Raw genomic sequence first — 17,049 nt, 5'->3', positions numbered from 1 at the left:
TGCCTTCTTTATGATATTAAGAACAAGGAGAATGAGTCTGTTCTATCACTAGAACTCTTCATTTTAATAGTTTTCTACTAAAACCTCATTATTTTGTGGTAGATACATGTAGTAACAGAATTAAAAGAAAATAAAGCTACTTCCGAGGACGCCAATAAAATTGTTCCATAATGCCAAACACGAGTTACATCGGTAGTGACTTAACTATCATGACGTGATTCCTGTTTGTATAAGTGTCACTTGATCATAAGGATTTGGGTCTTCCGGAGTCTCAGGACTTTCAATTTAATTGCTTCTATAAATATAAAGTAGAGTGATCATATGGAATCCACCATCGCAGTGATTTTTTAAAACACTCATTTGTTTATATCTCTCATTTTGATTGAGGGATATTAAAGATTGATTGAAAATACTGCACATTACAATTGGTGTTTGAATTGGATATTAAGCTTCAGTGTTGTATCAAGTTCAGGGGAGCATTTCACAGAGATTTTCACAGGCTATCTTGTTTTCAGCCAATCAGATGCAAGGATTTGAAAGGCTTGCATAAGCTGTTATTTTCGAGGATTTCGAAAATTGCTAATCGGTCGCAAATTCAGTACAACAAACACAAACATCCTGTGTGGTGAAAAAATTGAGATATATGTACATAAAAATAAGGTTGAAAAATTTGTTAGCTAGAATTTCACTTTTTTTATTTCTCAAACAAATTCAAAGCCTAGATTATTTCCTAACATATTTTTATCAATATTTATTCACTCACTCTAATATTACAGTGTATTTTCCATGAAATAATTTGGTTTTATTGTCATCTGATTGACTCTATACACAGGTACAGCTATTTGCATACTCATTAATATTATAAGTCACATGACCAGAGGTTTTTAGAGGTGTAAGCTTCTGTGAACAAAATTCAACATTTTTGCACTTAAACCAACTTTTTACAAACAAATCTAATAAAACACAACTTCCAAAGATTGCTTTTACAGATCAAACTGTGACATGACGAATTTCAGAGCTAGAAGTACAAAAAAAGTGAAATTAAAGCCACTTTTTCCACACTTTCTAACTGTTCTTACAGGGACATATTAATGTACAAAAGACATGTAAGCATGAGGGCTTTGAGAAGCAAATTTTTGCACATGTTTAGCACTATTTATGCTTCTCTGAAATGCTATGGTTGCGTTTGGTTCATCTTCCAAACACAAATACTACAACCTCTGAAAATGTCAGGACCCCCGCAATTCGCGAAAATAACAGCTAATACAGAATTCTAGTGTTTTATACAGAGAGTTCATTTAATGAAGGGATATGACAATCTTTGTTATATAATAAAAAGCGAACATGAAAAAAAATTACACAATGACAATGAAAGAGTCCTGTTCTCACCTGAACATGGTTGTTTGCAAGTAATTGGCGGATGAGATACTGAAAGATTTCATCAAGGGTCTCACACAGGAGGATTGTCAATGACGAGAAAAATCCTGATTGAAAATAAAATAAGACAGTGGTATACACACCTACATGTATAACAATGTCCAATCGTTAGCTCCAATTTGATGTTAAAACTAAGAGACATCAAATAATCAATATTTTAAAAACAATAACTATCTTAATCTTTGATAGAGTTGTACCAAATCTTCACCAATAAGTTCCTTCTATTTTTTTCTGCTTTTAATCCAAACCAACTTTCCATTAGGATGAACTTCCCCTTTAAAACTAGCTGAATTTGATTTCCATCCTCAAAACTTCACTAAAGGGCACCTAGAGAGAGGGGGCCTTTTTTCGTGTTGGGTAAAAAAATCAACAGAAAAAAATGCTCTTGAGTTGGGATAGCATTCTTTCTTTTTTATCTTTACTGGTTCTTTTTCTTGTTTAAAAAAAAAAATGCCCCTAATAAATCCTGGACACCCCCCCCCCCTTACTGTCAAGACTTACCTGAGTAGCACTGTTTTTGAGATGAAGTTTTTGATTCTTGGAGTAGAACATGTAGAATCTGTAATGCTTTATCAGTCCTTTGGATAGGCTGATAAACATGACTCCCTGATCTACCTAGTACATCATGCAAGGGTTGGAGTAGGTCAGACATACTGCTGATAGAATAGCAAGAGCAGAGAAAAGTTTATGAATAATGATATAATATTCAACAATATTCAATACACCTGGGCCCCGTCTTACAAATAGTCACAATTGATCCGATCAATTGCAACTATGGAAAGCCAGCAACGTCAACATCTAAAATTACATGTTTGTTCAAAATATTTTCCAGAATGATGCATATTCATACATTCACTGTTTTCTTGACAATTCAGTATGCTTCTCTTTGTTTTCAAGGACATTGAGCAAATTTCCTAAAGAAAAATTATGACATTGATGGATTTCCATATACTTGAGATCGATCGGATCAATTGTAACTCCTTGTAAGACGGGGCCCAGAAGCACTTATTTAGGCATAGTGGTAGCACTGGTCTTGCAAGGAGACTACAAATCATACAGATAATTTCAGTTTATTTTTCAAACTTTAGCAAAACATACAATGTACAAAATAAAATCTTGAGATACTTATTGAGAATTGTTTTACATAAGGTACAATGTAGACACAGGAGCATGTGTACAAATTACAACTCACGCCTAGCAAAAAGTATAGTTTATGGTTGGTGGACATATAACAATAAGCTGGGCTTGTAAACATATAGGCCCTGTTTGTACAGTGAAATAATACAATTGAATACTGAAGAGAAAGGAAACGAGTAGACAAGACATGTAGGAGAGTGAGAGAGAGGGATAGACAGAGAGAGTTGGACAGGAAGAGGGAGACAGGAGACAGTAGTCAGAAAGGATAGAGAAAGAGAGGGAGAGAGAAAGCAAATAAATGAATGAGAGAGATATGGATACAAGACAAGACACACATATAAACTGGTACATATGTAATTCAAATTTTGATCTTCTTACAGAAATTATTGAACATTTATATTCTATGAGAGAGTAACAGTATAAGTACCGAGTGGGACGAACGATGTACCATAGAAAGGTTCAACTTTCATCACTCTACCATAAAGGGGCCCTCTGTCCGTGCACCTAAAATTCGTCCCAAGATTAAACATGAATTTCTTTGAAATTCCACCAGAGTTTCAACTGAAATTGTGCCTTATAATTCTCAAGAGTAAGTGTACAAACAAAATCACATCAAAATTAGAGCAATTATATGAATTTCTTACAAACTTCTTATAAAAAAAAAACAATGGTGACCCATATCTGCGTACCAGTACACTATATTCAAGATTCAGGGATTTCAAAGAGGGATGCTGCATATTGATTCATTCTTTTAATGAAAACCTGTTTCAGAGAAATCGTTGCATGCCTCCTTTGATCAGAATTGCACAGACACAGGTCACTGTGCACACTTAAGTCACCATGTCATACTTGCAAGCAATCATCTATTACCTATTTTGAGTCTCGTACAAGGCAGCAGAGTCCGCTACAACCAGCATCGCTATGGCAACTCGTAATGCCTCCTCTCTATTGGGTAGATCATCCCTTTCTAGTGCTTCTTTGATTGGCTCAACATGCAGATATCCTTTGACCTCTTGAATGCATGGTTGCCATGGTGACTGGGTGTCATTATTTAGCATGTTTTCACGAAGAGTGAGACACACCTGAGGAATGAATGAATGAATCAAGAGATCAAGAATGAAAGGATAATGCTTCAGTCACATTTCCCCTACGGCGGTCGTACGGCGAGTCGAAAACAGCCGTTTTCTCCATTTTTATTCAAACCACCTATATGTAGCTGGTACGAAAAAATGGTAAAAACGGCTGTTTTCGACTCGCTGTACGGCCGCTGTAGGGAAAATGTGACTGCGCTATAGGATTGAAGGTTAAACATCCTAAAATATTGGCTTTCAAATCAAGCTTTCATCTTTTAGAATAGAATTTCAAATCACAGTCATACTTCATACAGTTAATACAAGAACATTTTTTTCAAATATATTTCACAGCATTGTAGACTTCTTTCTTTTCAAAGAAGGGATCACATTATCATGTTTTTTTACAACAATCCCAATGATATTGAATCAATTGATAAGAACACTCATAACAAATGTGCGGAAAAAAGTCATCACAGCAACAAAATGTGAAAGTGCATATACATGTATGTATTTTGTCGAAGGAATTAACTATTCATTAAAATTTCATAATCCTTTACTAATTCCACCTAACAAGTCAAACATGATACATATGAGAATACATTTTAATCTAGGATATAGAAATCAAACAGGGGTGTGTTCATGATATGGTTCCCTGGTAACTCATCAGGAAAATGAAAATATTGATATCTTTAGAACTATACCATCCAAAATATCTAATTAATCACCTCCTCCCAGAGTGGTGAACCCCTCTTCAGAACATGTCCAGTATTGCATATACTAAGTAAATTGGAGAACTGATGCAGTGAGATAGTAGTCCAGTCTAGGAGATGTAGACAGGCTCTAAGGAAGAAGCACTGGATGATGGCTCGGTAACCAGTGGAACTATACAGGATACCAGAAGACAGCTTATCCCTAAAGATGTCAATCAATATACCAACATACAACTTTTAATGGGTAAACATGAAGAAAGAAAGAAAGAATGAAAGAAAGAAAGAACGAACGAACGAAAGAAAGAACGAAAGGAAGAATGAAAGAAAGATGGGTGGACAGATGGATGGATGAATAAATTAATGAACAATATTTCATATATGAATCAATCAATAGAAAAATAGATCAAAAAAAAATTGAAGAATTAAAAAAAACACCTCAAAACTAGTGATTTTTTCATTCTAAAAAAAATCCTTCAAAATATTCAAAATACAATATCAGAAGACAAATAAAATTATCAAGTGTGAAAGATGAGACATGACTATGGTAATCTTTCACGTCATTTACAAATAATATCATGGTAATAAGGTCCAGAGAAAAGAAACGGAACATCTTACCTTATCATCTGGAGGGATGAATGTCGCCATGCAGGGAATGCTGGGATACTTGCTAAAGCCTCGGATACAAACGCGATATTGATGGAACCCCACGCCTGCTCACATATCAGCTTTAGTATATCACATAAGAAAGCTATTCACAAAAAATAGGTGAGAAACAAAAATGACATTAATGTTGGGGAATAAAAATTAATTTCATAAAGAAAGATTTCACCTTCATTTTTGTCCACAACAATGGAAAATGAATGTGTAACATTTGTGACCTTTACAGTTTTGTGAGCATTACTTGTTTGGCTTCCTTTTGGGGTGTTTTCTTATTTCGAATAATATGTTTGAATGCATGATTTTCCTTTTATCATTCTTTTATGCAATATTCTGCCATTTTTCTTTTACTATCAATTCTATTCATTTTCCATGCATTGTCACATCTTTCCTTTACTAAGAATCTTTTCTCTGCCAGGGTTAAACAGAGTGAACTCAGGAGTACACTGAGTCAATGCTTGTAATGGCTATGAAAGAAACAAGTCAAGCATTTTTGGTAAAATCTTGGAGAACATTTAATTGAAATACCATCCATTTGACTCCAGAAAAGTTCATTAAAGAACTTGAACACTTGTTCTCATTTGCACATGGTGCCAACTGACAACAACAAAAAAATGTCTTAAATTGAGGCAGAATGTTAATCTTCAAATTGTCAAAAACTATACATGTACAACTTCATTTTTGGCTGAAAATAAATCTATTTCTAAATTCTTAAGTGCTTGCAGACATTTTTAAAGATAAACGCTATACAAATATAGTTCATTATTATTATTAAAGAATTTTGTAAAAGAAGGCATGGGGTGGGGTAATTCTCGCAATAAAGGCATGTAACATATCATATCTGAACTACTTCATTCAGTCCCAAGTTGTAAGATTTACCCCTTCCCTTCTAATACAATAGACACATCATGACATGGATAAAACTGTGAGATAAATGTCTTACTTCTTGTCAGAACATACTGACAAGGGAAATAAAATGAACAGATATCCACATGAATAACATAAATTATGAAAACACAGTATGAAAAACAGAAAAATAAATAACAAACCTATGATAAATAAACTACCTTCAAGAATTACGTAAATGTCTCACATGTCTCACCATAGACCTGTTTACCAATCTTAAATTCAATTAATAAAAAATGAAGCTATAATTAGAATGCTTTCCTCGTGTGCATTTATGGATCAATCTGATGTGTTTTTGGTCACATTGTTTAACAGGCATATCTATTCACACGCCCACACCCAAGTGACGTACTCTAGAAAACAATAGTCTGAGAAACACACACATGCACAGATCATCATTTTAGCTCTAGTTTGACCAATGCTTGTGGTATAAATTGACAGAGGATCTATTTGTTTGAATTCTTATTACTGTGCTCCATCAAAACTGATGGAATTTTCTTCAAAATTTCCAGTTCAGTTCAGAAAAATATATCGAAAGATGGAGAAATTATTCATTCTGGGTCCGTGCACTCCAGCATTCAGGCTAAAAGTATCAATTCCTTCATGTCTGAGAAATGATGTGAAAAATCAATTAAGTCTGAAAATCTTCGAAAAAAAGTACAAACTACAAAGAATATTGCACTCTATTCATAATACTCCCCAGGGAGTGAAGAAAGTGCATACATTGTATCTGGACATGCCAGGGTCTGATGACCGGGGTAATATATCTGTCAAGTGTTTAAAGACATTGTTCCAATGTATTATAAAGCACTATATTAAAGCAGAATATAATCCATGTCATTCTCATCTGCAAACTTGTAGAAAAATGGGGTGTCGTGGCCTAGCGGTTTTAACTCATCTTTCAATCAGTGGAACATGGGTTCAAATCCCAGCCATGGTGTGTTTTCCTTCAGTAAGAAATTCACCCACATTTTACTATACTCAACCCAAGTGAGGTGAATGGGTATCCTTGGGAACACTTCGTGAAAAAAAAATCATATTTGCTCTGAGCCAATCAGATTCAAGGATTTCAGTAGCTTATAACAAATAATTGGTGAAAAGCACAATTGTGTCATAATATGGTACTCCTGGCATAATAATAAGCAGTCCATCTACACATACCCAGGGACACAATCATAAATCAGGGACAGGATAATAGGAGTCAATTTTAAAAGACTATTTTTTTCAATCTTAGGGCTATTCATCTATTTTGGGGTGTTTATCACACAATTGGGTAATGAACAATATAATAGTATTAGAAGTTACAGGTATTAGAAGCTGCACAGATCAATACATGTATGTTTTATAGTGGACTTTCTCGTGACATAGGACTATGACAAATCATGTTACTTACACGTATAACAAAAATTCTTTAAAAGAAATTAAGGGTCTCTGTCAAATTCATGTTGCAGATTTAGGACAATTTTGAAGAAAATGGTGCCCCAAAACAAGTATTGAATATACAGTGCGTCCCAATGTATAAAGAAAATTGTTCAGTTAATTTTGGCAAAAGTACACCATTATTGAACAAGCTATGGGGATGGGTTACAATTCAAATTCAATATTTAAAAAAAATTATGAGTGAATAAAGAAAAGAGATGTTTTCTCTATTAAAGATAAGTCTCAAATCCTCACTAAAAGTTGTTTTTGTGAATATCAATTTCAAAGTCGACTCCCTTCCAGATACGATCAACACGTTCGATCGCTTCACGTCATCAGTGGAGGGAATCTCCCGTGGTGATCACGTCTTTGCAACCGCAATGAATCCTTGGCTGTGTATACTAGGTAGCATGATTAGCCACGTGAACGGTAATGTCACATGGGAATACACGTGATAGGCTGCCTTCAATCACTGGGATTCCCTTGGAGCTATTTCAAGAGGATTGGAAGGCTTCTCCTTCTCGCATTTCTTTTCCCTCTCAATGGAAAGCGATAGTCTATTGTCATTCGACTGGATGAGAGGAGAGAGAACCAATTAGAAAAATCGACTGCCTTGTTTGTTCACCTCGCTGAACTATTGATAGGAATTTCGTGAATGCTCTTTAATTGTTGTTCAATTTCCTCACTTTCAGGACTCTAGGAGCATTGAACACCACATATAAAGATGTGACATATTTGAAGGGTTAAGTAATGATAACAGATATGGATAGTAAGTTAGTTTTTTAACAAGTGCAATGCCTCTGGCAGTCTTGCCGACATTACATGATTCAACATAGCAGCAGTGCTGACTTTGAAAACAACTATTGAATTTTTTTTTTAAAACATCATTTATCCAGCATGTCCCACAAAAAATGTTAATGGAACTTTAGATGAGCATAATGTAAATATTACAAAATCAAGTTATTTTACAATCATAAATTTGCATTTGTTTTATACAACTGTCTTAAATTTTATGCAATATGGTAAATCAAACACAGAGATATGAGCCTTCTTTCAGTACTCATCAGAAAACCTCTCAATCCAAGTTTTGTTACTATGCTGAATAAATTATGCAGTCCAATCATATCATTATTCACTCTTACTTTATTTCCCTTTTTTAGATTTTTGGCTGACAATTTGCGTACCGATACTTAAATTAAAAAAAAACTAGAAATTTGATGTGTCCAGAGGACACAAATGCCCCCACTTAACGCGATCAGAAATTCATTCAATATGATTGAACATAATATCGTGCAGAAACCAATATGCATGATGAACAAATTGAGACCTATGAACCAACTCGCATATATAATGAGCTGTGACCTTTGACCTGCGGACTCCGAATTCGAACTTAGCCTGTATTTTTGTGTCATCTACCTACACACCAACAAATTTTAAAATCCATTGAATATTTTTCGAGTTATTGCGCGGAAACCAAGTGGGGGGACGGACGGACGGACAGGGGCAACGCTTAATACCCCCTCCGGACTTCATCTCCGGGGGCATAAAAATCAAGTTTTAAGATAATAAGCAGGATATATTTAGTTAAACTTGATATCTTTAATGAAACATGAACATCAAAGAACAAAGAAGCTATTAAAAGAATAACTTCAAAGAAATAAATTAAAACAATTTCGTTTAAATCCGTGATCTCATCTATTCATTAGAGGGGGATGAATGAATAGGTCATCCCCAAGTCATGAACAAAAAAAATCCTCGCAGATTTACTTCCATGCTGTGACTGAACGTGAATCGATTGCACCACTTGAATAACTGAGCCTGACTACACATATTATTTTATACAAAACTTGGATGGAGAGGTTTCCTGATGTGTAATTAACAAATGCTCATATCTTTGTGATTAATGGACCATATCACATAAAACTTCATCCACTATTAAAGAGAAAATAAGTTGTAGTTTATGAGTGTAAAATATAAACAAATTAAATAATATTGTAATTTTGATATACCCATCGTAAGTTCCATTCACATTTTTCGTGGGACACGCTGTATGATAATAAAATACAATGTTCATTGACTGTAAATGACCTTTGACCTTACTCATGTGACCTGAACTTGCACAGAATCATCACTGTCTGTCAGCAATATGTTGCTTAACCCTTGGTACAAAATGAGTGATTGCCAGACGAAGGCACTGGTGCAAATGTTCACTTGATAAGGTGTGTCGGTTTGAGTTCTATAATAATGTTCATTGTGGAAACTGCACTTTCACACGTGTAATATGTAGATCCAAACTGGGGGTTGCTGTCAATGTATTATTGCTATGTTTGATTTCATTGAATAACAGACTAGAAAAGACAGAAACGGCTCAAAACTCACCGAACTTTCATTATAAGTCATTATATTGTCACAACCTTCATTATGGTTCAATGGGCTGAGGGCTCACAATGTAGTGGCATTGATGCATGTTTCAAATTATGACATAAAAGTGATTAAAAAGAGGGAAAGAAACAGTAGAGTCTAGTGGGATGCACTAAGAAGCTCAGCGGGCTGGATGCAGCCTGTGGGTCATACTTTGAAAACCCCCGAACTAGACCTTTGTTAAGATTTGAAGTTGACAGCATCTCCGCTGTCATCACAAAAGTGGCCAGAGCCTATCCACCCTTTCACACAGTAAAAAAATCATAATTTGAATGATGATTCCAGTGAAAACTAAGGCTAAATACGAATTTTTAGAATGTGTGAAACCAAACTAGAATAATATTAGAATCACAAACGCTAATCACAATCACAAATTCAAATTCTACTCCGGAGGTGAATTCCAGTTAAGTTTCACTCAAATTATGGTACGAATTTTGCGTGTGAAAGGCCTGACCTCCAAAACATCTTTTGGGGGCCGAGTTTATGTGACCTTTAAAGCACTTCTGTAGATAATACAATTGTCATGCACTCATTTGCGATGCAGCGCTTTGATTGACTAGTCACCAAGGACACATACCGCCTTCGCTCGGGAATTCGAATTCAAATCACAGATTCCGAGTGAGCGTGTGAAAGGTCTGATGATTCTAAAGATGAATTGCAATCATCATTACAATGATTCAAGATTCATGTGTGAAAAGGCCCTATGTCTTACTCCTGCTATTCATGCAAGACAAAAATGGTGTATGGAATTCATATGACATAACACTGAACTTTGTTTTTGTTTTTATTTGATGCAAACCAAGTTGCTAAAAACAGGAAAAATTATGTTTAGTGATGCACGGTCAATTAAAAACATTATCTATGGAATAAGTTAATACTTCTAATATTGATAGATTGCACTTTGTCATGTACATGTGCGATTCTTGTCAGCGCAAGAGGGCGCCTTTGCGTAATAAAAGAAGTTTTAAGGTAATTTTATGAATTTTGCCTCATTTTCCGTTTGTTTCTGTTTTGTATTGTTGATGGAGTTGTTGTGATAGTCATACCAGGAAGGGTATTTTCTTAAGCTCCCCTCCCTGATATGACATATGGGGGCTTGTCCGAAATATAATTTTACAAGCCATTTTTCTTGCTCGGGTTGTGTCCGATCTCGCTTTTGTTTACGTTATTGTCCCACGTATCTAATTTGATGTCGGGGTTTTCTCTGCTTTGGCATTTGCCTACTGCTTGCTTGTCTCGGCTACTTCTGTACTAAGTTACATGTAGCGTAGGCGTTGTTTGTGGTCTCGATTTCAGGATTTAGGTCTATTTATTAAATAGCTTGTACTGCAGTCGTTGGCTGGTGCTATTTAATATTCTTACTGTCAATACTGTGCATTTTTCTACACTTTCCAGGACATTTTTCGTCGCGATTCTGCTCTGTTCATTGCCTGGATGAGTTTGGCCGGCAAGGACATTTCGTAACGTTGTCTACTTTGATGATTTAGACCTATCCTTGATTCTTGAGTCAGTCTAGGTCCTATGCCATTCTAGAGCCTTAACGTTAGAGTTAGACTCTTAGTCTTAGAATAGAGGAGTTTTTGATGTGACCTTTTTTTTTTTTGTCTCTTAGACTAGGTCATACTATTTTGACATTAGACCTGAACATATGGTTTCAAAACTGAAACGCGTGTGACATAGCCTGGTCCGTGGCATGGGCGCATGACATTTTAATGATTTTTTTTTTTAGACATACTGTTGTTAGATCTCCTAAATACTTGTTTCTTTTCTTTCATTCTTCTTTTTTTTCTGTCAATTTACTGGATAGAGAAATATGGCACAGTTTAATGTAGATACGTTTTTAGAGGCAGACCTTACACTCGTTCGCTTGCGTCAGCTGCGTAAAGATGATCTGATAGCGGTTGGACAGAAAATGTCGCTAGATCTTTCGGATTTGAAGACTAAGGCAGAGTTATTTTCTGCTATTGCGGCCCGTGCGGAATTGATACCTGAAAGTATGAGTGGTGATTCTGATAATGATTGTGATGACAGAACTAAACTTGACAGTGATGAAGTACGGCTTGCACTGGCCCGTATTGAACTAGAAGAAAGAAGAGATAGGCTGAGAGCTGCTGAGCATGAGAGGGAAATGGAAAGAAAGCGACTGGAGTTTGAGATGATGCGGCATAGTGAAATTGTGTCTCAGAGTGGGCAGTTGGGTGAGAGAGAGAAAAGGTCAATGGAAGCTGGGTTCTCTGCCAGGGTAAAGCTTATTCCAAGGTATGATGAGACTGATTTAGACTCGTTCTTTCTTTTGTTTGAGAGAGTAGCCAGGAAAATGGAATGGCCTGAAAGTGACTGGGCATTGCTCATTCAGCAAGTAATTTCAGGCAAGGCACAGTCTGTCGTGTCTGCATTGAGCTATGATCACGCTTTTGACTATTGGAAAATGAAAGATGCCATCCTTCAGGCGTTTGAGCTAGTCCCAGAGGCATACCGTCAGATGTTTCGTGATCTCAAGAGGGATTCTGCAGAGACTTGTGTTGAGTTTGCACGTCGAAAAGAGGTCGCATTTGATAGATGGATCCGGTCTCTGAGAATTGAGACGACATATGAATCACTGCGTGAGGTTGTTTTGATTGATGAGTTCACAAGATGCATGTCCCGTGATGTTAAAACGTACATGAATGATCATGCTGTTGTTAGTGTCAGAAATGCTGCAATGTTGGCAGATGGGTATGAGTTGTCACATAGAAGTAGCGCATCGCAGCTCCAACCTTCTAGTCCGTTAGCGAGTGGTTTTGGTTGGAGTAGGTCCGAGACGTTACATAAGGAAATGGAGAGGTCAAAGTCGCCGAAGAGTAAGTTGAGTGGTGGTAGCCAGTCTAATGGTGTTAGACCAGAGGGCAGGTTGTTTTGTGCATACTGTAAGAAGGATGGGCACCTTATTTCTCACTGTCAGAAACTAAAGGACAAGAATACTGGTCAGAATAAAGTCCAGGCCAGCGGTTTTGTTCGGCCGGCTACGGTTTGTGTAGGAGACCCTGTGTGTGGTGATGGGGTAAAGCAGACGTTTCGTGATGGGGTGGATGAAGGATACAAGGAATTTATTTCTGATGGCACGGTGAAGTTCACTGTTGATGGAGAAGAATTTCCTGTTGTGATTTTGAGAGATACTGGCTCTGTTCAGACACTATTAATTGCTGATGAGTCATCCATTGAATCTAGTTTCACAGGCATGAGAGTTCTGATCCAAGATGTGAATGAAGGTTTCAAATCTGTTCCTCTATATGATGTAGAACTTTGTAGTGGGCTGGTTTCTGGGCGAGTGACAGTTGGCGTTGTTTCTCGATTGCCTATGAAGGGAATCACAATGCTGCTTGGCAATGATTTGGCTGGGGGTAAGGTGCAGCCATCTACTGTGTTGAGTGACATGCCGGTAGTGGATTCCAAGACAGAGGCTTTGAAAACGGCTATCCCAGGTATTTTTCCATCGTGTGCGGTTACCAGAGCGCAGGCTATGGCAGGGCGAGATGAGAGAGAGGTTGAAAATGGTGATGACATAGATTTAGGGGATACAATTTTCAGAGATCTGAGTGAGAGAATGAATAGTCAGACTGGTGATGATAGGACTGTTTTCAGCCAGCCTGCCTTGATTGCAGCCCAACAGTCAGCTGCAGACTTGAAGGGTTTGTATCATGTTGCTTTGACAGCAGAGGAGGCTGAGAAGGTCTCACAGTGTTATTACATCAAGTCTGGTGTGTTGATGCGAAAATGGTGTCCTCCTGGTCGCCCAGCTGATGAAGATTGGGTTGCGGTAGATCAGATTGTTGTCCCGCCCCAGTATCGAGCAGAGATTCTAAGGTTAGCTCATGATATTCCCCTTGCTGGACATCTAGGTGTGAGGAAGACAGTGGCCAGGATTAGGGCTCATTTCTACTGGCCTGGTCTCAGGAAGTGCGTATCTGAGTATTGTAAGTCATGTCATGTCTGTCAGGTGGTGGGCAAGCCACAACATCACATCAAACCAGCCCCACTTATTCCAATTCCTGTTTTTCCTGAACCATTTAGCCGTGTATTGATAGATTGTGTTGGCCCTTTGCCGAAAACCAAGGCAGGTTATCAATACTTGCTTACTGTCATGGATTCCACCACACGTTTTCCAGAAGCTTTTCCGTTGAGGAACATTAAGGCTAAGACGGTTATTGATGCCCTCTTGGTGTTCTTCACACGCTATGGACTCCCTCAAGACATCCAGTCAGATCGGGGCTCTAATTTCACGTCTAGTGTATTCCAGGAGGTGATGCATCAATTAGGAATCAAGCAGGTAAACTCATCACCTTACCACCCACAGTCGCAGGGTGCCCTTGAGAGATACCATCAGACCTTAAAGACAATGATCAAGTCTTACTGCTCTGAGAACTCTGGAGACTTGGAAAAGGGCATTCCTTTCCTCCTATTTGCCTCTCGTGATACTCCAAATGAATCTACGGGATTCACCCCATTTGAGCTTGTGTTTGGCCATGAGCCAAGAGGTCCTCTCAAGGTGGTGAAGGAGCATATGTTGTCAGATTTTGGGGTGGAGAGTGGGAATGTGCTTGATTATGTGTCACAATTTCGTGAACGACTCTTGAGGGCGTGTGAACTCGCGGGGGAACATTTGAGGTTGTCTCAAGGTGCAATGAAGGCCCGGGCAGATAAGAAGGCAGAACCTCGCTCATTCGAGCCTGGTAGCAAAGTCCTTGTGTTACTGCCCATCCAGGGTGAACCTCTTAGAGCAAAGTTCAGTGGTCCATATGTGGTAGAGAAGAACTTGGGTAAAGAAACCTATCTTGTGAGTACTCCAGACAGGAGAAAAACAAAGAGGGTTTGCCATATTAATATGCTGAAGAAGTATTATGATCGTGACGAGGTGGCGACAGTTGCTGTTGTTTGTGAAAAGGCAGCAGAACATATTCCTGCAGAACTTGAAATCCCGGTGGAAGCGGAGATTGGTGAAGGGATGTCTGGAAAGGTGAATAACTCACAGGTGATGGCTGATCCCTCAAAGATATTGGGTCATCCATCAGATTTTGAACAGCAGGATGTAGTGCAAATACTTCTTGATTACCCTGAAGTATGTGGAGATAAGTTGGGATATACCGGAGAGGCTATTCATGATGTTGATGTAGGCGATCATCTGCCTATTAAACAACATCCCTACCGTTTGAATCCAAGAAAGAAGAGCCAGGTGCGGAAGGAACTTGAGTATATGCTTGCATGCGGTGTCATTGAGCCTAGTCAGAGCTGCTGGAGTTCACCTGTAGTTCTTGTTCCAAAACCAGATGGGAGTCAGCGTTTTTGCATTGACTACAGGAAAGTCAATGCTGTAACAAAACCTGACTCATTTCCTCTACCTCGTATTGAGGATTGCATTGATCAGATTGGTAATGCAAGGTATATCACAAAGCTGGATCTGATGAAAGGTTATTGGCAGGTGCCATTAACAGAGAGGGCAAAAGAAATCTCTGCATTTGTGACCCCACAGGGGTTATTCCAGTGTCGGGTTATGCCATTTGGCATGAGGAATGCTCCAGCGACATTTCAACGGCTCATGAATTGTGTAATTGCCGGACTGGACAATGTTGTAGTATATCTTGATGATATTCTAGTAGTTAGTGATACCTGGTCAGATCATCTAACTTGCTTGAGAGATGTGTTTGTCAGATTGACCAAGGCAGGACTTGTTGTGAATTTGTCCAAGTGTGAGTTTGCGCAGGCAACAGTATCTTACTTGGGTCATGTAGTAGGGCATGGACGCGTTGCCCCACGAGAGGCAAAGATCCAAGCTATTGTGGATTTCCCTGCCCCTTCCACAAAGAGGGAGGTGATGAGGTTTCTGGGCATGTGTGGGTTTTACCGCAAGTTTGTTCCGAATTTCAGTGACATTGCTATTCCTCTTACAGATCTTCTCAAGAAGGGGACCAAGTTTGATTGGACCAAACCATGTGAGATTGCCTTTCAGAAATTGAAAGCTGTTCTTATCTCAAAGCCTGTATTACAGGCTCCTAACTTTGAGCATCCGTTCCTACTGGCCACTGATGCAAGTGAGGTAGGAGTTGGTGCAGTTCTCCTTCAGTTGGATGAAGAGGGTTTCATGAAACCCGTGAGCTACTTTTCGAAGAAGCTTGATGTACACCAGCAAAGATACTCTGCGGTAGAGAAGGAGTGCCTAGGTCTGGTGCTGGCAGTTCAACACTTTGATGTGTATTTGAGTAGCTGCCCTGATGTGACCGTTTTCACGGATCACAATCCACTAACCTTCCTCGAAAGGTTTAGGAACAAGAACCAGAGATTGTTCCGTTGGAGTCTGTTTCTTCAGCCTTATGGGCTGAACGTGACTCATATCAAGGGAAATGACAATGTTATTGCGGATGCACTTTCTAGAGTTTAGGCAAATCTAACAGTCAATTGCCGAATAACCTCCTTAGAAACAACAAACAAAACAATAATAATACAAAAATAAAAACAAAAAAACATAACCGGAAAGCTGCAAACCGGTCGTTAACTAGTATTCACATAAAAATATTAAAAGAAAACAAAAACAAATAACACTAACAATAATAACAATTAAAAAAAAAAAAAAAGGGTGATTTTCTTCTTTTTACTCCAACATCCAGGTGGTCAAGCAATGTTTTGAAATGAATGTCTCTAACAATTTATTAACAACTATCTTTTAATGACAAAATCGTTTTATCAATTACATGGAACAATTCATTCTGTTCTAACAAGTCTACATATTCTAACTCTTACTCTCTTCATTTATTTATTTTTTCTCTCTTTTCAGGTTCTGCATTTGTAAACATGAAGCTGGATCAAAGTTCTTGCATTTTATTTTATTTTTTTATGATTAAATAGCTCATGTTGCTATAGAAAGGTCTTATATGTATGTATATAAAAAGACAAGAGTCTTGCAGAGTTAAGTCACCTTGTTGTATTGGCATATGTTTTTTTAAGTGATATTGGAATTCCTAAGGTAAAACCAACTTGTTATTGATTGAAGTTTTCTGCATCTCTTTTTGTAAATGTTTATGATGCTACGTCTTGACTATACACTTGAATGAATTTTTTTAGTTTTCATATTCCTCGTTCTTCTGAGCGTTATAATGTTATGCTTTATCAACATGCTCCTTTAAAATGAAAGAAAGTTAAATTGCTATAACTTTCTTCTTTTAAGGGGGGAGGTATGTCATGTACATGTGCGATTCTTGTCAGCGCAAGAGGGCGCCTTTGCGTAATAAAAGAAGTTTTAAGGTAATTTTATGAATTTT

General features: G+C 37.7%; 1 protein-coding gene across 1 annotated transcript in view; it reads right to left on the bottom strand.

The window, feature by feature from the left end:
* LOC129264412 (probable methyltransferase TARBP1) overlaps window positions 1-17,049 on the bottom strand; it is a 59,907-nt gene that overhangs the window by 25,099 nt on the left and 17,759 nt on the right. Inside the window, exons 7-11 of the mRNA XM_064102697.1 lie at window positions 4,973-5,105; window positions 4,373-4,559; window positions 3,445-3,656; window positions 1,939-2,093; window positions 1,390-1,484 (exon numbers count right to left, since the gene is read on the bottom strand). Of these exons, the coding sequence (XP_063958767.1) occupies window positions 1,390-1,484; window positions 1,939-2,093; window positions 3,445-3,656; window positions 4,373-4,559; window positions 4,973-5,105 (782 nt within the window). The remainder of the gene's footprint in view (window positions 1-1,389; window positions 1,485-1,938; window positions 2,094-3,444; window positions 3,657-4,372; window positions 4,560-4,972; window positions 5,106-17,049) is intronic.

The sequence above is a fragment of the Lytechinus pictus genome, chromosome 7 (assembly GCF_037042905.1).
Source record: "Lytechinus pictus isolate F3 Inbred chromosome 7, Lp3.0, whole genome shotgun sequence".
In the NCBI taxonomy this organism is placed as follows: domain Eukaryota; kingdom Metazoa; phylum Echinodermata; class Echinoidea; order Temnopleuroida; family Toxopneustidae; genus Lytechinus; species Lytechinus pictus.
This window is presented reverse-complemented; position numbering and strand designations above follow the sequence as displayed.